The following is a 23,693-nucleotide window of genomic DNA, read 5'->3' as shown; positions in this document are numbered from 1 at the left end:
TAAAATCGCAAAATTACTTCTGCCGTATGCATGTATAGCACACCAGCCCTCCGGCTAATTAACGCTCGTGCGGCTTCTAGTAAGCTGCCTGGTGCAAAAGTGCTCGCTCTGCTTTCCTGATATCGGGCTCGTGAGACTCGATGCTGCCTAAACAGCACGGCTGTAATTCCACTAAGCAGCTACGCAATAAGTGTTACACAGAAGCACACAAACAAAGGGGTGGGATGTTGTGGTTTTGCCTCTCCAGAGCCCTTAATAGTCTACAGTGACCGGTTGTACAAGTGCAGGCGCACCGCATGGCGCTTCGATCGACGCAGTGTAGCCAGTGTAGGTACTAGAATCTGAAACGACAACAAAATAAGAGGCAACTTGACTTGTTTGGTTTCTTGAAGACATTTAACAACTAAGCTGAGTAGCTTCTACCATTCTTTTATCCATCTTCGTGTTTTGGACATAGCGTGACCCATTCTGAGCAGCTATTGCTTTTGTCAATCTAGTAAAGAAGCATATGGTGGAGGACAACATGCCACCACCATCCCTGCCTCCTGTAGAAGTCCACACCACTGAGCCACCAGAGGCACAAAGTTCAGCTTCACGGGAGCCTGCGAGAATTTTCCTCTTAAAGACTCGCAACATTTAACTTTTTCTTTTCAAACTGGAAAACACGACTAGGTTGAGGCGACCGGGCTCACAAAGCTGTTCCCCGGGGTAGATTATTGCAAAGAAAAAGGAAAAAAAAAAATCTTTGAACAGCAACACTCTCTCTTTTCACCATGAGCTCTCACTCTTGGACGCGCACTCTTTGAAATGTCAGTTCTTTAGGGCAACCCTTCTAATTTTTTGTTCCACTCGGTGTAAGTAAATAGATCTGACTGTGAGTTTTTGTTCACGGATCCCAGGAGGGTGGCCTGCATGCTCAGCAGAGAGACCTCTCGCCGCAACCTCCCTCTAACATATTGATCAGGAACGGCTATTGGCGTGAGCCCTGTGAATAAAACGCTGCTCTGCTGAGTCTAATTCCCCACTGGGCGGCTGAATAAAGAGACAAAACCTTCGCCGCTATTTCCGTGGGCCTCTATTTATCGCGTACCCCGAGCCTAATGACGTAACCAGTCGGCACGGAGTGGGGGGAGAAAAAAAAAGGAAAAAAAAAAAGAGGAAATGTCACTTTTGTGAACGACACCGTCTGAAATGACTTTATATATCTGTTTTTCTGCCTGTCACTCATATGCTTCAGCCTCGGCAGCGGAGCAAGAAGAGATCACATTGAGATGTTTTATGAAATCAAGGGCAGGTAAATAGTGTTGTTTTCTGGCTCTCCGCTCAGGCTGTTGACATCAAAGAGAGGAAGAGAGCTTGACATGTGCATCTAGATACATTTTGCTGCTGGAAGAAATAATCCCCTTGACATGTGAAATTACTGGAACATGAAAAAAGACAATGTTTATACAGATTCAAAGTATAGAATGAGAAACGTTTTGTATCCACATCATAGGAACAAGCATATTTTTTCTTCTTCTTCTTTTTTTTTTTTTTTTTGTAGTGGCTTATGCTATTGTATGATGAGGGGAAAGACCTCTCCATACTTTTCATACTTCCAATTTTCAGCGTTTAAAATGTTCGGGTAAAAATGATTGCTTTTGTAATCGGTCATTGTCTCAAATGATTGCGCGCAGGGAGTCCGTTCAGTGTATCTGTGAACATTAGAACAGGCACTAACCTTTTGGTCCACCAGTGACTCTCATCCCAGTGATCTGCTTCGCTTTATTCGTTTCATTGTGTTTTCCCTGAGTCTCAGAATGACTTTAGGTAGTCGAGTGATTTCCCATATATCATTTATTTATTTAGTAATTAATTTATTTGTGTATTAATCTATGAGCTATGTATTTAATATTAAATAATGCACAGTCCTCTTCATGAGATTTATGATAAACTTCGGGCTGTCTCAGTGGTCCTTCGTTTTCTGTTTGGTTGGAATATAGGGCAGTACAGTTTGGGTGCTCTTATCAGAGACAGTTTGTGTGCTGCTGTTTCGTAACAGTTTTTTGCGGCAGCCGGGGTTTAAGAGACCTTTTCTGGGTAGTGTGTGAGCTCCCGTCGTCCCCTTCGCGGGCGAGGGGACGCAGGAAGGGTCCAGACAGTTATGGAGGAGTGAGTGCTCGGAGGAAGAACGTTTGGGGGCGACCGAGCCGGCCAGCAGGCTTGGCTCGGTGTCGCTGTCCGGTGTGGTGCAGCCGCTCTTGTCCTCCTGCAGCTCCTCCTGCTCCTCCTCCTCGTCGTCGTCGCAGCACAGCGCGTGGTACAGGATCTTGTCGCTGAAGCGCACTCGCTCTCTCGTGCCGGAGGTGCGGGAGGTCTTGTGGCTGTGCGTGGAGCTGCTGGCCTCCTCGCTGGACGAGTCCGGGGTGATGATGCGCGGCCCGTTGGGGATGGGCAGCCCGCCGTTCATCTGGGAGTAGACGGAGGCAGTGGTGGCGGGGGGCGGGGTGGGGGTCTGCGTCTGGGTGGGGATGGTCCCCCGGCCCAGGTCGTGTCTCGAGTCCCCCGGTTGCTCGCTGGACCTGCGCGCGGCTACGCCGGCGGCCTCCAGGTAGCTGCAGAACTCCCAGCTGTCCGAAAGCACATCTGCGTTGAGGAAGTCCAGCCTAAAGGCCTCTCCCAAACCCCGCTCGCTGCTGGACGTGCTGCTGGCTGTGGCCACCGTCCAGTCATCTGGCTCCAGGTCGAAGTCGAAGTCGGACGTTAGTTTATCAATCTGACCCACCACCTGGAACGGGGAGAAGGAAAACACAAGGGAGAGTAACTGGTGAGATGTTACAGAAGTAAAGCGATTTCTAACCATATCTGTATGGGTAGCAACATACTGCTGGGTAGCTGGTTAGCTGCCCCACCACTTGTGTTAAAATATGTGTATAAACATTAAAGGTTCCTAGAGAAGGAATCACAGTGACTTTGGAGACTCTGACGTATCTCGGTGACATTTGGGACAGACATTCACGTCTCCCTCAGGGCGTATTGTAATAACATCGGTGACTTTCCGTATAGTGACCATCAGGTTGAAGTTTTAATTCGTTCCACATTATTTTATGATCAAATACCTGCAAAGTTCAGCTCATTCTGTACTCCACGTATGGTCGTAAAAGGCAAAGCAATTCAAGCTGAGGTGACCTGTTCCACCTTTTCGTGCCACCTGGTTGACGCACACTAGATGCTTAACAATCTTGTTTTAAACAGTGGTTCGTACACAAAGAAAATAGCTTCAATGACAAAACTCTACTAAAAGTATTAATTGTGAGCTAACTTTAATGTAAATCTCTGTGGTACTGCATCACATGACATTTCCAGATGCTTTCCGTCCCACTGATTTGGCCCCTGTGGGCACGTTTAACACGAGCAAAGATTTATTCACAGCTGCTAATAGATCAGTGTTTGCCTGTACAGCTTGCCATCACACTACTTTCATCCATAAATCCTTAATTGTTTGCTCATGGTTTGGAAATAGTTTTTATTTCCACCAAGGCCTCCCGTGGACAGGTGCTGTAAATTAGCTTTATGCTACATCGCAGTTGCCTGTAAATTAGCTTTATGCTACATCAACACTGAATTAAACGCCCGCCCGACTGAGGCTGCAACGGCGAAGACGTGGCGCGACTCATCAAAGAGGCTTCTGAGAGACGAGAACTGAAGACGCCTTCGAGATGAGCATTTAAAACTGCGTCTTAAATCCAGTGTCTGATCCGTTTTGTCTTCATGTTGTGCGGCGGCTGCCGGGATGAATGACGCGAACCACCACAGACCTATAGCTTTACAGCGTTAACCCTTAACCCAGCTCTTTGATGCATGAATTTTGATGTTTTGTGTCAACTCCAGTGCTGCTCCGAGGTCCATTTCAAGCAGATTATACTCAAATGTTCACCTGCTGTATCATGTAAAAGCATTTCGTTTGTTTTTGCCTCTGAAACCCGACTGCCTCGCTGCTTAACCTCGCTGCTACTGTCATCAGCAGAACGTGGCGTTGAGTGTTTGATGAATCGAAAGCACTTCAACCGAAATCACGCTGGTTTTGCTGACAACACCCAAAATCCGAACCCTCTATACTTGACATTTTAGCACCTTCAATCAGCTCTGTTCAGCTCTCAACAACAATCTATTGTGTAATGAAAACACTCTGCATTTGTGTTGCGTGTAAATGATACATCTCCCCGAACTATTCGCCAATTAAGCTCGGTGTGTTTTGAACTCTACAAAAAAGTTTTCTAGACCGCGGGGGTATGGGTTTGCAACATAATTGCATCTGAATAGCAGAGAACGTGTAGTTTTTCGCCCTGAGATTTGCAGAACATGATCCTGTTTCCCCCTCTCTGCCTCAGTAATTATTTGCAGTGTTTGCTTCTTTCTGACTCTTACGACTACTAAATGAGCGTGGCTGTATCAACAACTCGCAAGCCTCACCCCTGCATGTATAATCACAATGCAAATTCGTTCTTTGTCCAACTTTAAAAGAGAAATTACGACTCGCCTCGCCTGTAAATGCAAACACGCTGATAAAGTTGGAGTAACTGTTCCATTCGCGTGCTCGCTAAAAGCTCGAGTGCAAACACGGCGAGTCGAATCCGTGCGCTTGATGATCTTCGGCAAATATCTCGAGACGGGGATGAGCTAACATAAATTTGCTCACGGAATCCTTGAATCAAAAATGAGAATGCCGACTTAAAAATGTAAGAGGAAATAAACCTTAAATCCGTCTGAAGGATGACTTGATGCTTTTATTCTCCTGCTGTATTTCTCTGTGACTCCCGAATCCTTACCTCAGAGCTATTTTGTTCTGTTTAGTCAAAACCGGCTGCATTAGAGTCTGGTTGTGTACCTCTGCGTGTTCGGCGCTGGCTCATCTGTCAGTGGGCTTCTCTGCAGATCTGCCAGTTGTGGCATCTTACACCTCATGAGTACCTGGACTGTGCTTCTCTATTGGCAGACTGCCTAGAGGGAATTGGGCTGTATGAATCCTCTAATCCTTGCATTACTCAGCCTGTTTGCTGTGTGATTTGCAGACTTTCACTCGTGCAGCTGTTAATGTAAAATGCTTCTCAGGGCCAGAGGAGCATGAGTAGCTTTGTTTACTATATTACTCAACTTAATTTAATCAGTGTTAAAGTATTATCCATAAGAAGTATTTCACAGCCTTGCCATTACACCACAGCAGGCTGTTAGTTGTTTTCTTGTTGTAGTCGTATTTTTCTTATCAAATGCGTTGCTTCAAATAAAGACAAAAGGTACTGGGTGAATATCGTTGGTGGGCCGTGCATTTTCCACCTCGGCCTTTCAAAACCTCCAGCCTTATTCAAAACACCCTGTGACGTTATCATTACGGCGCCACTGCAATAGAAACCATCAGCATCATACAGACACTTGAGGTGGATATTGGCAAGGACTTCACGATACGATACGTATCACGATACTTGAGTCAAGATACGATATTATGATATTGCGATTTATTGCAATATTCTAAATAGTTCGCTGAGAAACTTTAAATGCAGCTTGAAATACAAGTACAAATATGTACATACACAAATATGTACATCAGATGACAGTGATAATTCATTGGACAAATTGAGTCAAACTTTATTAATCCTAATGATTCATTTCCAATTTATTGCACTTGTACAGAAAAAGTGGTGGTGGAGGTGTGGAAGTCGATCACAATCGGCCCAAAACATGTTTTCTTTTAAAATCGATATTGTATCGGAAGAAAAAATATTGCGACAAATTGCCTTGTCAATAGTTTTTTCCTACACCTAAGGGACACGCAATAAAATAGGACATTGCTTCGTACACAGGTATCTCATATAGTGAGATGAATGCCATTACTAAAGCAAGAAACTCCCTTAGAACGATTCAAAAATTCTCCTCTGCCTTACTGTAGCCGACGCTACACTGCAGCATTAATCAAATCCAGCCGAAGCATCAATGCCAACCAAAGAAAATAGCAAAAATATGGCGGACACACCTTGCCCCGGGTGGGTCAGGCTAGCTAGCTCTTGAATTGTTCTGCCTTTTGACACAATATCCACATTTTCCTTCAGATATCAGGAGAAAATCTTTCTAAGAAGATCTTTAAACAAATCGATATCCTCTCTTCCTCCATCGTGGGTTCAAAAAAATAGCTATTTAAACATTTTCGGGCGGTTTGCTTTTGAAGCTCGCAACAGATGAACATGAACTGCTAGCTTGGCTTAAACGGTGGGTTTCTCCGACCGTCCCGTCAGAAGACGTGAAAATACAGGCCACAGAGAAGGCCTAAGAATGTGAACTTTAAATGTGATTGGTTAAAGGAACAGCATCATTACAGTGTATTTCAAGCTTCAGCCGCCTGCAGTTTTAATAGTGAAGACCCAGACAGATTTCTTTGACTGTGCCAAAAACATGACGTCTGAAATAGGATTGGATAAAAACTCTAACGCCAGAAGTACTGCAGCTGAGAGACAGACAAGCCATAAAATGAAAAGAACAGGCTATTGGGAATAATTTAATAAGATTAATGCAAAAAATATTAAAATTTAAGTGTGATTTGGCGACTGGTCAATATCATTTCTAGTTTGAGTGAGCCCACTGGCTGTTGCTGTACCTTTGCAGCTAATCACGATCCCGCTTACTTCCTGCTTTAAAATGCATCCCTGCCGGCCTCAGCTGCTGGTGAGCCTGACCCTTCCCTGCAGCACATCGTCGGCTAATTTAGTCTGATAACTGTCTCAGCTCCAAGGGTCCGCCAAATCTTTCTAGGTCACTATGCAGCTCATGCTCAATGCAGCAACAATGAACTCTCAGTCTTTGCTTTTTCTAACAGTCAGAGAATGTGCCGTGAAGGAGCCGCGGAGTGAATTGGACGTGCAGATTGCTTTAGCACAAAGGATGAATGAACACATCAGGAACAAGTCATGCGCACAATGTGTTTGAAATAGAAAACGCTTTATGAAGATCCACGAGAGTCAAAAATAGAAAGCAATTATGGCACTCAATCATATCTGTGCATCACACCGCATGTCTTTTTTTTTGAGATTATACTACGGCACGTCTGACAGTGCAACTACAAAATAAAAGCGGTGATGATAAGTCCACGTGGATGGACAATGGATGCAAACTGTCAGAATATTTGGACTTTCGCTTACAAAATTACAACCTTCTCAACTCAACTAAAAACCAAAGAAAGAATAAATACAAAACATAGAACAGCCTAACTGCTTGAAATAATCAAGATCAAGGACCCTAGGATTTTATTAACAGCACTTGGACTTTTGCTTAAGAATCTATCAGTTTGGCAAATCTTGCCTTGCGAATACTTTCCCTTAGTTTTTTTAATGTCCTGTTCACTGTAATGTCACCACTGTGCAATATTTTCCCCTGCTTGTTGATGGCTGCCATCACTGTGTTTGGTAATATATGTATTACCCTTGGAAACTTTTTGTAGCCCTCACCTGAGCTATACCTTTGAACAACGAGACCCCGTTGAGGGTTTTTAAGGTCTCTGTGGCCCAGTCCTGCGAGAAGAGCAGAGATTTATCTGATATATCGGAGCTACTTCAGGTGAAGACACGAGCGCACTGTTTCAACTGAGCATGAACACGGTCACATACCCACTTCTAATAGGATGTGCACGATGGTGCAGTTAGGTTATTCATTCACTTTCAACTTTTGTGTCACATTGACTTTTAATGGGGTTACGGTTGTAATTTCACAAAGGAAAAAAAACTTGATATCCATCACAGTCCCTGTGGCTAGTTAATAGTTAATAATGGTAATGATTTCCTTTGTTTCCTCCGAAATGTTAAAGTGTGGATATGCAGCTTGGAGCTGTGATAAACCTCTGGAGTCAGGCTGTGTATCCCCCACAGACTTTATGGCACTATCACTCTACGAAGTTTATGGTGCAGCGATGGCATATCCTTGTGACTGAAAAGACTCCATTTGCAACACAGTTAGGCAGTAATGTATAAGCGTGGATATACGTACTGGGGATTTGACAACTTCACTTCCTTTGCTGCAGACGCTGCTACTGGTGATGACTTAAGAACAACACCCACCATTGGCTGCGTGTGAGCGGTGGGTACAGATAAAATAAACACGTGTTTATCCCGTTAACTGTAGTTGTGGGATTACCCACTAAAGTCCAAGCACGCATGATCTTCTTAGTCCATACAGGGCGATACGTGGCATTGTAATTTTTTCTTTTTTTTTCTTTCTGTGTCATTGCACTCTATCAGCCCGCAACCATGAGTCAACTGCGGTCACAGCATCTGATCAACACAGAGTTCATTCATTTCAGAGCTCTCAGAGGTGCTTTAAAAGAGAGGCTGCCTCGGCACCATCAGGCGGGGGTTTATTACTGTACCTCAACACCTGTCTGAGATGATTGGGCTGGGTAATTGAGGGTCAGACTGAAAGAGGGCACTTGGAGCCTGGTCTGTGACAGAAAGGCAGAGTGATGGAAAAGACGGGCAATGATAATCTCACACGGAGCGACGGCCAGTAATGTAAAAACTCTTGAAGAGCCTCCTCTCAGTCGGAGTGGTGATTTGGGAAATAGATTCAGCACTGTCCACTATCATTACAAGAGTCCTTTTCTCTAATATCCAGCTCCACCTGGTATCATGATTTATTTATTGTGAGTGGGTACATGTTTCTTTTTTCCCCCCCGAGTGAGCATCTGTTCTTTCGCGCTGCTAATTGAAAATGTACTGGAACGTTAGTACTGTAATATGTTATCCGCCGCTAATGTTTAATATGTTGTTGAGGGATGCAGGCAGAGGTCAAAGTGGGCAAATGTGAAAATTAAGTGTAAAATTGCCTCTGATGAGGAGGGGAATACGAACCACATGTTCTAATCACCGAGTTGAACTTTAAACAGATGTTTAATGGGAATAGCTTGTTTTGATGTGCATTGATGGCTTTCTGTTTAAAAAGATTTTTGTTAGCGGTTTGGTAAACAGATGGAAATTGCCATCCTTTGCAAGTCTCGATATAAAAGGGCATCTTTAACGCGCTTCTAATGATCCTAGCGGAAAGGGTTTCAGTTTTTTTTTCTGCATTCATGCCGGATTTCATATTCTAGTATTTACTAGTAAATAAAAGCAGCTCTGGAAGGTGGGACGCAGCGGTGCAGGTTTTGTACGTACGTAAAAAAAAAATACATCAGGCGTGAGCTACCAAAATAAAATGAGTCATAACACCCTCGCTGGGTTCATTTGCGATGCGCGCTGTGTACGTTTTCTGTGCATCACTTCATTACGCTGTGTTCAAGAGGCCTCTCTCCATCTGTTCCTGCGCCGTCCGTTCTTCAAGGAGTCGTTCTCAGAGTAGGCCGAGAGAACTTTGCAGTGCTTGTTTGTTAATTATGCAGTGTCTAGCGTGGATTCTTGTTGTTTTTTTTTTTTTTTTTTTTTTTTTTTTTTTTTATTATGGGAAAGTGTAAAATGTTCAGTGGAGCCATTCAAACAAAACCACTGCGTTATTTCTTTCTCGACATGTCACAGTAGATTTCCAGCCTGCCCCTGTGCAGCAACTTCCACCGCTGGAAGCGCTTAATGCCGGTTAGAACGTCTCAGCAATTATCAAAATGACCTTGCATGCTGGGTTCGTAAGTAAAGCGTTTGCAAATATTGTTTTAATGCAGCGGGCGCCTGCAGTTTTGCACTTCCTCCTTGCTCCTCCGTACCCCATCCTTATTTCCCCTCGATTTAATTCTCCTAAGACGATAAGAGGGGGGCTCTCGAGCCTCTCACGTAGTAGTGATACGGTTTATCTTATCCCCCAGAAGCTAATTTATCATCCCCGACTTACTCTGAAAGGACATATTTACTGGATTCACCAGAAAAATTGTCCGGTGGCTCGTAAACATCCGCAATCTTTTCCAGACATCTTATTCACTATTGGATGAGACGCGTTTTGAGAGCATTTTTGAATTTCGCTACGCATTTAGCTTTACCCGTCTGAATGCGATCATCATAGAAGTGACATTACATGAAAGCTCGCGGCGGATTTGTGAACTGAAAGCAGGTGGTCTGACTTTCTTAATGTATACGCTTGCTTGAAGTCTTCTATATGAATTCAGTGCAGACTGGATAGTCGTGATGTCGTTGACACCAGCCTCCGTCGTTTAAAACGGCCGCAGCTTTTAATTTCAGAAATCCTTTCTTCCGTTTCTCCTGTAAATGCACGTGGATAAATACTGCATCCGTCTCCTTTACAGGGCGCGTGCGTGATGAGAAGGACGAGGTTGCTTAGTGTGATTCCGTGTCGAACTGGCGATATGCATTTTTCAGAAGCGCGAGACAGAGAGAGGGTGGAAAAAAAAAGAAAAAAGGACCGTACATACATTTTTTAATGGGTTTGTTTCACAACCGTTTGGCACATCTTTCACATAACTGGGCCGATGTGCCGCTGATCTTTGAACGTTCTGTGGGATGTGTTGCTCAAATGAAACAATCCCCGAACGATCCGAGTTAAGTATTAATGCGTCTGCATGTTTCTGTGTTTGTAGCACTCTCTCCGTCTCTGTGTGCGACTTACTGTCACATGCTCCGGACTATAACATATTAATACATTTATGCAGCAGTGGCAACAAGACTAATTAACTAATCCCATGTATGCATATTGTGCTGGACATGTATTTGGTTTCACATGTCCAGTCTGGAGTCACGGGGGGTTGGAGATGTTACAGAGCAGCCTGATTTAGGTCAGGCCGTCTTGATCGGTGAGATGCGTTTGCGTCGCGTTGGCACACGGATGAAGTGTCCTTTGAAGTGTTCACTGGAAGCATTTGGCGTAATTATCCTGTCACAAGAGCGGCTATAAGCCTGAGACTTCATTAGGCACATGCCTCCTGCTTTTTCATCTTTTCGCAAAAATAAAATAAAAAAAAAAAAAAAACAAAAAAAAAAACACTCATATTTATTGAGGCCTTAAAGTGCTAAACAACGCCCGTGACGGGCCGGTGCCTCCCGACAACTCACTAATCAAAAGCATCATTACAAACTTCACCGCGTAATGGGTCTCGTTCATCCCTCCCCCCCCCGGATGTTCAGGAGAGGTGGGCTTCTGCAGCGCTCCGGGCTACGAAAATCAAACGCTTCCTCAGCCAAGTTCAGGTCGTTAGACTCGACCGGCTCATCTAGCGGCTGTAAATTCGGGAGGTTTGTAGCGTCGCCCCGGAGAGGGTTACGGGGGTTGTACAATCAGTGAGGGAGCAAGATGGGAACCGTCTTCCAGCGACGGGGAGGCAGCAGATGCAGCATGTGTCGGTGCTGGCAGAGTGCGCCGATCATTTATTGAGGTTCTCCTTCATTGCGTCCATCCATGTTGCGAAGGCCTAGCGCCGGTAATGACCAGAAAAAGATGGTGGGGCCACGCTACGGGGGCTCCTCAGTCCGTCTGCTTCCCGGAGATAGCCGGAGGATTAGGGCCTGTGTACGCGGGTCACGCTGGTCATGTGCGAAGCGAAAAAAAAAAAGGTGCATGCGAGCGCGGCCAGGCCACCGTGACCCGTTTTAACGAGCGGAGTTTTTTGATTAACAACGCGGCGCGTTTCTGCAGAAGGGCCGGTTGAGGTCTGAGGTGAGTGCGGTTCGTCAGGTGGGAGCGAAAATGTGCGCGCGTGTGATGGGTGGGAGGGTAAAGTCGGTTGACCTGTGCTGGAGGGAAAAAAAAAAAACGGGAGAGTCTCTAAGGGGAGGGGAGAATACAACACTGTGGGAGCTGGCTCAGCCCAATCCAGCAGTAAATCCCTCATCCTGACACCTCACACTGCCAGTTTGTCTACAGGCCAAACCAGTAAGCAGATAAGCAGCGAGTCTATCATGGGAAGAAAACACAAACACACACACACGCACGCGGGGCTGCTCTTCATGCTACATGGTTATCCCATTTTGTGGCAATGACTAATCATAATTTCTGGGCTGGAAAATAAATTTAGATTTACTGTAGTTACACTTGATTTGATTTGTTACATTAACAATGCCTCTCAGAATTTTTTTTTTTTTACCATGGCAGTAAATTGGTGTAAACATGTACATAAAAATACCGCAGCCTAAAATCAACACTTTTTTTTTTTTCCCCGGGCTGTCAAAGGCTGTTTGCGTCAGACGCCGTGTACAGTCAAGCAAACCGTTAATGTTGACTGGAAATTAATTACTTCCACATCTCATTACAGACTCACTCCGTTATTTATTGTTGTTGTATTTTTGGTCCGTGTGAAATGAGACTTAGAGGACAGTAAGGTAGAAATTGCGACGTGGTGGTTCATTTTCTCTTCAATTTCTTTTTAAACTGAAAAGTCTGTTTGGGAATGTAAAGGACGCACTCAAATAATTTCATGTCTGTTCTTATGTCATTCTCATAAAACTCAAGGCAAACTCCAATTTTTTTGTCACTTGAAGAACAGCTTGTAGAACTTGTAGAGCAGCAAGTTATTTTTGAAGGGGATGAAAGAAAGATGTGGGACGCATGAAGGAGATGCACAGAGGGCAAAAGACTGATAGACGGGAAAACCATCTTCTTCTCCAGGCATTTTTTTCCCCCCATCTAATTCATGCCACTTTTAAAGATCTCATTGTCAGCTTTGTTCCACTTCTCTCTGTATCCGTGAGGACCATATTCATATCTAGTCAAAAAAAAAAAAAAAAAAGTTGCCTACCCTAAAACCTCTTTACAGCATCAGAGTTGATTTGCACCTCACTCGCGCGGCCGCCTTATCACTCACATCCAGTCACGCGCGTTGCCATCGATGCCTTTATCGTGAGTGAGGATGAAGCTGCAAGCGACCCACTCAGCAAAACATTTTCCTTTAGCCAGTCCCTTCAGCCAACACTTCTATTTATGCTTGTGTGAGAAATGATCCATGTCAGGAGTTGCCACGCGGTAGCTATCACCTGCTCTCCTTTTGTAATTAAACATCGCTCTTTCCAGATTTGTGTCATGCCTCCTATCACAGACTGTCTTCCTGGGCTGGGGGCACATGATATTGCCTAATGACAGTTTTGGCAATGTGGCGGCGCCGGGTGTCACATCACAATTCCAGGGGTGTAAATGGATTTGCAAAATTTGGAATAACACATAAAGTTGTTAAAAAAACTACCCTGGATGGAAGAAAATGTGTTTTGTAACATTTTTCCATTCAGAATAATGCTGTCTGCGCTTTGAAAGCACGTGAGCGACGTAGCGTCTCTGTGGGCAGTCCGATACGTAGATGCGTAAAAGTGGACGACTCTGCCGTCGCAGCTGCTGGGCCGATTCCGCCGACACTTAGACGCATTTGTTCTTGGTGAGTAAAGGCAGCATCATTACGGATCGCCTCTTTATTGATGTAAACAGCGTCGCGTTCAGTGTCAGCTCCGCACTTTCGGCTGTTCGCGCGGGTCGTTGTATGCAGCAATCGAAAGGACTATGTAGTGCAGGAGTGAATTAAGACACAGTTCCTGTAGCCGCAGGATGTTAGCTGCCGGGAAATTGAGTGTGGCGAAGAGATTGTTCCATAAGATTGTTCTGAGTATCAAAACAAGTCAACAGCAAAGCGGGTCCTCACCCCTCGGAGCGTAATAGGTCACCGTTCTGAAAATGCCTCACACTGGTTTTTGTACAGCCGCTGCTCTGGTTAAATTTGGTGAAACTCATAAAGGAACATAAAGGAAGAATTGCTATTATAGTTTAACTTGGTCCATCAGGAGAAAGCTATCTGCAGTTTCTGTGTTACGACATAAAGCCACATAAAGTACAGGCTTTTATTCATATACCACACTGAGTTTTACCTCCTTTTACTCAAATGGCTGCCAGCACTTGATACTATATAAGATCTGAACTTGTTGTTACACGTACTGTAATAACAGTAGCCAATAAATTAAAGTATCAAACACGCACATACATATATAGTGGAGCAGCGAACCTGGAGGGACAAGCTCCTACACTGCATGTACCACCGTCAAACTGAAGAAGTGGCTGATATCTAGAAAACCTACCAGTGGAAAGACAGCACGGAGGCACTAATCATGGCAGCACAGCAAGAACAGACCCTAAGTACAAGAGCCATAGAGACCAAGTAGAGTCAATTGCAGTCACAGCAGTAGATCTACCAGTATGTCAGTCCCAAGGGGCAAAGATGCCCCTGAGACAGTCCAGCACCTAGTAACTGGACGTAGTGGTGGTGGACAAAGAGCAGATGAAGGTGGTGGTGATTGATGTGGTGATTCCAACATCACAAAGAAGGAACGTGAAAAGTTTGAGAAGAACTAAGGGTTGAAAAACCAGCTGGAACGGAAGGTTAAGGCGAGGTAGGTTGTAGGAGCAGTGATCCCTAAACTGAGTGAGTGGTTCCAACAGATGACAGGAACAACACCTGAAGCCTCAGTCCAGAAGAGCACAGTTCTAGGAACAGCTGAGGTACTGCGCAAAACCCTCAAGGTCCCAGGTCTCTGGTAGAGGGCCCGAGCTTGAGGACGACACAGATACCACCCTGTGAAGGTGAGAGGGACATCAGCCCACTTATGTACAGTAGTCTACGCGCTACTGTTTGAATGAATGAATGGATCAAATGCAGGGAAATAATTTCCACATGGATCAATATAGTATAAGTTATCATTATTATTATATAGACCTAAAGACAGGCTTCAAAGTTGGCTGACATCATGTGGAATCAGAGGCTTGTGCTGCTATTACTCTCTATATTATGCTCACAGTTAATGGTGCTAATTAGCTGCCGCATAGGTAAAAATGTGTGATTATCGATCAGCAATCACTGTTAATTAGTAATCTTTGCATGTGCCACAAATGATTAATTATCTGGCTGCTTTCTATTGAGCTGTCGCAGAGTCGTTTCTACTGTGTGCTTGCCTGCATGTTTCGACCAAGCCAATGGAAACGAGTCAACATGACATCCTGCTAGTAATCCACTTGCAAACAGTCCAATTTTAGAAAAAAACAACAAAACAAAACAAAAAAAGTCATTTTTTCCTGACGTGCGTATTTTCAGTGACGACCACTTGTGACTCTTAAAGAACATAACGATATTGCAGTGGTCTTCACAAACCCAAGCTGTCAAAAATCAAGCTAAAGTGTGATTAGTGGATTGAAAAGTCTGAAATAACAGGCTGCAGGCGGAATGTTTCGGTGCACTACAAATATCAGGTTTTCCTCGTGTAGCCTTTTTGTCGTGCACGTTAAACACAGTGCTTGATTTCATTGCTGTGTTTGGTGTTTGGACCACAGCTTTGGAACCGTCCAGGACTGAGAGCAGCAGCTAACCCTACTATTAATACGGCGCATGCAATCAATATGCCACTGGCATTTCTGGGTTTCCTTGGCTTGCAGTGCTTATCTTAATGGGAGTGTGCTCCCATTTTCTTTTATTGTGTGACCACATATATCATTACCCAACAAATATAGCCGGTTCTATTGCGCTGGAGTGAAGACACTGAGGCTCGGAGGGGGGAGAAAAAAAATACTATGTGATTTATATTTATTTTAACGTTCTCTCTGCGGCTTTACGGCAGAAATGGTGGTGAATATTTAGTCGCTGTTTTGTTTGTACTCCATTGTTTTTGTCTTTGTGGCTGGCTGCATTATTCCTTTTGAACCCAGCCACAGAGGAGGATGTACTGTGCGTTAGTGGGTTAAAACAAATTTCTGTGGACAGGTATTTCCATTCCTCCTCATTCCTGCTTTCCTTGGATGGTCTGGAAATGATACATTGTTAGTCACACGGTGCATCATCTCTGACCATGTTGAGATGCATTGAATTAGGAAGCCGAGGTTGCATAATTCGTAGCTTTCAGAAACTTAGCTTCTTTTAAGGCAACTAATCCAGTACACACTCACTAGCCACTTTATTAGGTACATTAGGTAGTAAAAGGTTGGACCCCCTTTTGCCTTCAGACCTGCCTTAATTCTTCGTGGCTTTTCTCAGAAACATTCCTCACAGATTTTGGTCCATATTGACATGATGGCATCACACAGTTGCTGCAGATTTGTTGGCTGCACATCTATGAATCTCCCGTTCCACCACATCCCAAAGGTGCTCTGTTGGATTGAGATCTGGTGACTGTGGAGACCATTGGAGTACAGTGAACTCATTGTCATGTTCAAGAAACCAGTTTGAGATGATATGAGCTTTGTGACATGGTGCATTATCCTGCTGGAAGTAGCCGTCAGAAGATGGTACACAGTGGTCATAAAGGGATGGACATGGCCAGCAACAGTACTCAGGTAGGCTGTGGCATTTAAACCATGCTCAGTTTGTACTAAGAAACAAGAAAATATCCCCAACACCATTACACCACCACCACCACCAGCCTGAACCATTGATACAAGGCAGGATGGATCCATGCTTTCATGTTGTTTACGCCAAATTCTGACCCTGCAATCTCCATGTCATAGCTGAAATCGAGACTCATCAGACCAGGCAACGTTTTTCCAATCTTCTGTTGTCCAATTTCACTTCACGTCCAAAGTCCAAAGTGACTTTCACATCCAAAGTCATTTAAATCCCCTTTCTTCTCCATTCTCATGCTCGGTTTGAACTTCAGCAAGTTGTCTTGATCACCTCTACGTGCCTAAATGCGTTGAATTGCAGCCATGCGATTGGCTCATTAGCTATTTGTACCTAATGAAGTGGCAGGTGAGTGTATACCGCTCAGCATTTCATGCCATAGAATCAACTCAAGGTAAACATGAGCTGCTGTGGTTGTGTCATAACAAGCTGAGATCTGATAATTCTTCTTTGTAATAATTAAATCAAGTCTGACTTAGCAGTTAGTTAACATGGATATGAACTATAGACTGGGGTTTGAACCTGGCATAATTCATCACTATCCTTGTAGGCCATATGTGTAACACAGTTTGATATCGTGTGTAAGAGGTGTTTATTCTTAGATATCTGTTTTCTCACGATTGCTGCACTAAGCTCTTACTTGTCGCCACCACGTTAGCTTGAACCTCTCTCCTCTGACCTCTTATCAACAAAGCATTCTCACCCTCAGGCCTCTGACTGTGACTCAGTGTCTGGAGGAGTGAGCTGTTAAAAATGAGCACTATATTTTACCTGCCCACGGAAACAGATGTGTTATCATAGGGTCCCATTTTACAGTGCTGCATTATCCCAAGGTGTTTTTCACTTCTCAAGATGTACCGAACTTAACAGCAACTCCAGGAATAAGTCACAAATGATTTTTGCCTCACAAAGACATTTTTCTGTTAATAAGCGCAAGTTTCCACGCCGCATTGTTAACGCCAGTTTTTAAAGGTTTCTCCTGAGCCTTGGATGGAAGAAGAGAGCCCTTGACTTCGAGATATAACAACCTGTGGCTTCTCCATTAAAAATAATTGCAGATTTAATTTGTATTCTCGTAAAATGTTTGTTTGAGCTCCTACACCCAAATGAGTTTTATCTGGTGTGATGCTAGTACTTACGAACCGGAAAATGTGCCCATATCTCTGTGAAATCACCCAGGCCTCTGCTACTGCATTTACAATGTCGCACTCACTCAGTGGAGCAGATCAAGGATTGCTCTCTTGATGACATAAATAGAGTCTAATAGAACTGTTCATGTGCGCATGCATCCATACTGTAACCATAAGTCAAGGTTAAAATATTAGAGAATATGGAACCATAGGCAGATAAAAAGAGTTTCTTTGATCCAGACGGGTGCAGCATCCATCTCTGAAAATACTCCTAGTAAATGTTAATAGGCATCCTCACATTAAAAAGAGAAATGTATGCATCATTCAATCCTGTCACAAATGTGTATTATAACTTGTAGGTGGTTCAGTAAAATTGTATAAAGATTATGACAACATAATATACACCGATCAGGTGCAACATCATAACCATCGTGTAGATCTTTTTTCTGATTCATCGGAGATGGACATGGGTCTTCTGAGGTCGTCCTGTGGTGACTGTTCTTAGTGGGGGCCTTTGGGTGCTATGGGTTTAGGGGAGGGGCCTCTGTGGATCAGGCCAGTTCCAGTGCATCCCATAAATCCTTGATCAGTTTGGGATCTAGTGAAATTTTAGACCACTGTCAACACCTTGTATTGTTTATAATGTTTTTTGTAGTTGTTCCTTGTGTCAGACTGCATCCTGCTGGGGATGACTGCTGCCATCAAGTGTTGTCATTGATACGTGGTGAATGGTGTCTGGTCTGGTCTAGGTGGGTGGTACATGTCTAAGTAACATCCACACAAAGTCCCAAAGTGTCCCAGCAGAACAGGGTATTGTGACTCAGTGGTCATTGTTATTTATTTCTCTTGTCAGTGGTTTTAACGTTGGGGATGCTTGGTGTATCTGATCTTTCACAATTAGCCACAACATTAAAAACGCCTGCCTGATATTGAGCGGGACCTCTTTGGTGTGTGGCTTCAGATCGTTGGCAGCTGACAGACCATTTGGGTGCTGTTGGTTGCAGGGTGTGTCCTCCATGGGTCGTGCTCAATCTGGCCAATTCCATGGATGCTGAATTGGATTGGGGCGTTGGGAGTTTGGAAGTTTGGTTAACACCGGAGGTACACCACTCTTAGTTGTGTACCCTGAGCCGTTCCTGAGCGGTTTAATTCATTGTGGCGGGGGAGCATTGCTGACAGTGGGTGGGTGGTACCTGCCTAAGTAACATCCACATGAATGGGAGGGCCCAGTGCTTCTCAGCAGAACACCGAATTGTAATACAATGGTCAATGTTATTTACCTGTCAGCAGGTCCTAATGTTGTGGCTGATTGGTGTATATTCCATCTATTATTTCTGTCTGCAGAAACAACCCAATGCACAAAGGGTCGTGGCACCTTCACACATTGTGTAAAAAGTGAAAACAAAGACCTTGATTGATGGCCGACTCCCTTCCCCCCCATTCGCCCCCCCTCCACCACCGCTGTGCTGAAGTAGGCCACAGATATTGGCACGACTCCCTCTCCTACTTTTTTCGCTCAAAACAATTTGTCATTGCTTCCAGGGCTCTGCCATTTCTATCTGTGACAATCTGCAGGGCGGTCGCCTCAGAGAGTGACAAAACCTGTCACAGTGCGTCACTTTCACTCCCTCACCGGCGAGCGGCACGACGCCTTTGAGTCGGCGGCACCTTTATCAGATATGGCACTTCCTAAAGCTCTGCCTATAACAGCAGGCAAGTTCGAGGAGAGGAGCCGGTGACTTTACAGAGACCTATTTGCAAACAAAATCACTGGGAGACATTCCCCACGAGGCACCATCTGGCTGCCACATATACCTGCCTCCGTTGCTCCCTCGCCATCGCCGGCTTCTCTATTTATAGACGCACTCCTGTCCACCCACCCACCCACCCTCCCACCCGCACGTTGCATCTTGTAAAACAGCGACCGAAATCCAGCAAACCGAAAGAATCTCCTTCGGGCGATCAGTCACGGGGGGGGGTGACAGGTGTCAACACATCTCCCCCGTAATGTGTGGATACCATCTCCCTAACAGAGTCCTGTCGCCGGCAATAGAAATGAACAATCGGCCGGCTCCTTGCCAGACCTTGCGGAGAAAGCGGGTCCGGCCGTGACCTTCTTTGTCATTATCTGAACTCTTCTCCTATTTTCAGCTCGTCGAAGTAAGTAGTGAGATGAGCGATAGAATAGAGAGAGGCACCTAAACACGGCGGCGGCGTCGGGCGCGATTCGGTCTCGGCGTGCCACAGGTAGACAGAATTTGCGATGAGGTCATCTGTCAACCATCATCGAGGCCACGGACTTATCAATAAAGCAATTAGTGTCTCATCTCTGAGAAGAGCGCGCCGCGTTCTGATCGCCGGGGTTATGTTGCCGAACGTGCGTTCGCCGGCGAGGGAATGACATCGAGAGCCCTAACGCAGAACGCAGGCGTGCACTCGCGAGCTTGTCAGACATCTGCCGCATTTTGATAAGGGCCACGGCGACTATGTTTTGAATGCTTTGAGAACCCTCACCGCAACGTGCCGCGCGGATGGCAACGCTGAAATGTCACATATAATTAAACGCAAGCGAACGAGGGGCGCCCGACTAAAAGACGTTCTCTGCACTCAGACACAGTTTCTGCTGTATTTATTAGCGCATTTAACGTACCCTCTTTCCATTTATTCTCATTCTAAGGCTTTATCCTCAGCGGGAATGAACTTTAGCAAAATTCCCGTGTAAAACAAATAAAATAAATAAATGCAGCCTGTGAATGTGAAATTAGTCATCTAACATCCAGATGTTCTGGCGTGGTTCCTCGGTAAGACAGCCTTCCCCCTCTCTTTCCCGTTTTTGGGTAGATTTCATCAGCCGTCGCGTCGGGAGAACAATAAGTCAACGTGCATGGATCAGCTCCTTTAATTACATATTGAAATATTACTCATAAGCTCAAAAACATATTGATTACTTGCTTGAAATCTGCAAAGAATACATATATATATTCCCCCTCAGAGCAATGCCGCGGCGCATTTTCCTCCCAACAATTCTCTTGATTTGCGTTTTAATGTGTGTGTCTTGATAATTATAGGTTGCCGAGTTGGCAGGGAAACATGGTGGTGTGTGGAGAAGCGCTACCTCAGTCACACGAGCCCTTCCAACGAGAGGAGCCCGGTAAACAAATCTCACCACGATGAGAGTGGGGAAAACTGTTTAAGTGGGGCAGCGTTTTAGTGCCTCATTAGCATTTTTCGACCGTTGTCTGGACACATTGTTGAATCTTCTAATCTCCAGTCCAGTCACCAGATAAACCCCCTCTAGTGTATGCACAGAAAATATCACTTGCTGTGTTTCCATTACCATTTTGTTCCATAAAAGTGTATCGCAAAAGTGTCCCTGTCACCAGAGAGGATTCAGGATCATGTGAATAGACATGATGAGAATTATGGGATATCGCGAGATGAGACTTCACAAGAGTTACACCTCATTTGCAAAACACCTTTTAATGGAAACGCTTACGAAGTGTTATTTTGTGAAAAACGAATGGAAACGTGGCAAGTGTTAAGTTTGCTCATTTGTATTTGACTAAACCAAAAGTCAAACTCCAGAATGGATGAAGCTGGAAGGTCAAACTCTCAGTAGAGAAGATGTAAATATGAAGTCCACGGGTATAGCCTCGTAGCACGCTTCACTGATCTCTCAGGTATCCTCCCATCTGCTACGTTCTACCACACAACCCAGCGGGGTTCTCTACCTGCATTCTCCAGGAACATTAAAAGGGCCAATTACCGCAGACAAATAAGCAGTGTACGGTGAAGGTGAGGGACAGGAGAGGCAATTTTCCATCCTTTTCTTCTCGCACTTCATCTTTCGCCCTCCCCGCTCTAAATTGCCGGTCCATAAACAGTGGGCCCATTGTACTGTGCTGTTGACACAAATTGGAAGGAGCGACGAACGGAAATGTATTGTTCTATCTAAAGCATATTCATCTTTTCAATAAAGTTGGCTTTGGCAGGGAAGGGAAAGTGTGAAGTCAGGCGCAGCATGTAATTAGCCAGTGGAGGTGTGGTGTAGGTGGTGGTGGTGGTGGGGGCTTCATCGAGCCATCTGTGGGGAACGTTTGCGAGGATCTCTCTGACTGAGCTTTCCTCGCTTCTTTGTCTTCACCTGCATTTCTCCGTCCCCTCCCCCCCCCCAAATGCACATAACGTCCTCCAAAAGCTGCTGTAGCGCTTGTTTGCAAGTGCGCATGACGCAACAGCTGGCGTTCACCAAGGCACCTCCTGATGCAAGCTCCTCGCTTTCCCGCGCGCGCAGCTCTGCGAGGTTCCTGGAAACATTTGAAAAGCGGCGAACATTAATAATCCATGGATTCTGTGTTCGTCGCGTAAACGCGGCGCCGAACCTACAAGCGCGAGTCCTTAGCCGTCCACTTTTTTGACACCTTTCAGGGCTTCTCCCTCTCTCTCTGGCAGCTGAGCTCTGATTGATGACAACAAAAGGAGTGGTGAAATCTGAGGGCTGGATGGAGAGATAACCGACTGGCTGAGAATGACTCAGTCTGTGGCAGGGAGTCGAGGAAGAGAGCGAGACGGCGGCGCAGGAGAGGGGAGACGGTGTCGCGGGGTAAATGAGGCCTCGCGGTTTGGTGGCGCGTGTAGCTTCATCACCCTCGGCTCATGTTCGGGAGGCGAACACGTGACACGTCCGACGTTGCTTTATTTGCGGAGAGGCGCATCGCAGAGTCGGAGCGATGTGACCAAACACGCCGCGGGGCCTCGGCGGAAGTGGTCTATCTAATCAATCTGCTGTGGGAGGACAGAAAACGCACACGAGCAGCGTCACACCCGCGACAGGCTCCCGCAAAGCTACAGTAGGTCCGCGCGCGGCCAATCTCGCGTCTTCTGGTAGATGCTCGTACGCCCACGCAAACACATGCATCAATCAAACTAGCCCCCCCCCCCCTTGTCAAATAGCAACACACTTTGACACACACACGCGCATGCGCGGGTACACAAACAGCGCACGGCGAGTCAGTCTGTCAAGTCGACTCCTGCTACTTTGATCCTGATGGAAAACAGTGATTATTTGAATGGCAGCGTGTACATCTAACCTCGGGGTTTTAGAGATTTATTTATAGGCCGACAATAACCCGGCACCTCCGACTGCATCTCTGACATCATCATGCAAATTCTCGCTGGTGCGACCTTGAATTTTACGCGGTGGAGCTGCACGGACGCGGAGGACGTGCGGTGCGATCGGGTCAGCCGCGGCTGAGGAAAATGCCCCCACCCCGCCTCCTTTGCAGCAGACATTTATGCGTCACGTTTCTCTTTTTCTCTCTCTTTCTTTAATTCACAATGTGATGGCTGCCAGTAACGTCAGAGTCGCGGGGAGTGCAGTGTGGACACTGGCGTCGGGGGCTTTGGCATGCTCTCCCTCTTTAAATAGCCCCAGATCTAATCTGCAGACAGCAGCAGAGTTCTGACAGATCCTGCCTTGGTGCCTCCTCCCACTAGGTGACACATTCTTTATTTATTTTTTCCTCTCCTCCGCTCTGGTATTCACTCCATGGAGCACTGGCCCCTCAAGCTATTGTCAGTTCTGTTCTCCATCCATGTCTGAAAAACCAAATGGATTTACAGGGTTTACTGTCAACCCCTCCCTTTTTTCTGGACTTATGAATGTGGCACAGTCTTCAATTTCCACTCTCTTATTTCCACGCTATCCATCCCATCATCGTGACTCAGTCATTCTTCCCGTTGGGGCGGTGCTGCTGTGCCACCGGCTCTTCTTCTTCGTTTTTATTTATTTATTTTTTGAACATATCTTTTCACGAGTGACCCCATGATACGTTCTGACCTGTGCACAATATAGCACAGTCTTAGTTCAATATAAAAAGTTTATGAGGCTTTCATGGCAATCTTGACAGATTTGGGCCTTAATGCTGGAGAGCGCTGTTTTTCTCTCTTTCCGCTGAGCCCGATAAACTGGAAACGGCGCTCTGTCTATCACGGGCTAACTACGATCAGATCAACAAACCGTGTGCTGTAACGTGGAGAGAGGGAGCCGAAGAGGAATCAGTCAGTCAGTCGACCTTTAAAAGCTAGCAAGCCGTCTGGTTTCAGCAGTAAACGTGTCCGCAGATGATCGTCTCCTGTAGTTGGAAGGAGGATTTAAGGCAACAGCATAAAACCTGCTGTTGTCACCCCTAAAACACACCTGTAGCCATTAGTTTCCAACATCACAGCATGAAGTTGTGTCTGGAATAAATGTA

General features: G+C 45.4%; 1 protein-coding gene and 1 long non-coding RNA gene across 3 annotated transcripts in view; one reads left to right on the top strand and one right to left on the bottom strand.

The window, feature by feature from the left end:
* Positions 1–23,693, top strand: part of LOC125005323 — a 179,289-nt gene that overhangs the window by 58,806 nt on the left and 96,790 nt on the right. The gene's annotated exons all lie outside the window — the stretch shown is intronic.
* Positions 1,418–23,693, bottom strand: part of insyn1 (inhibitory synaptic factor 1) — a 47,816-nt gene continuing 25,540 nt past the window's right edge. For both annotated transcript variants that reach the window (XM_047580593.1, XM_047580594.1), the window contains exon 3: positions 1,418–2,767. In XM_047580593.1, coding sequence (XP_047436549.1) covers positions 1,946–2,767 — 822 coding nt within the window. In that variant the 3' untranslated portion in view covers positions 1,418–1,945. The remainder of the gene's footprint in view (positions 2,768–23,693) is intronic.

This window comes from Mugil cephalus, chromosome 3 (genome assembly GCF_022458985.1).
Source record: "Mugil cephalus isolate CIBA_MC_2020 chromosome 3, CIBA_Mcephalus_1.1, whole genome shotgun sequence".
Taxonomy (NCBI): domain Eukaryota; kingdom Metazoa; phylum Chordata; class Actinopteri; order Mugiliformes; family Mugilidae; genus Mugil; species Mugil cephalus.
Note: the sequence above shows the minus strand (reverse complement) of the source record. Positions and strands in the feature narration are given on the sequence as shown.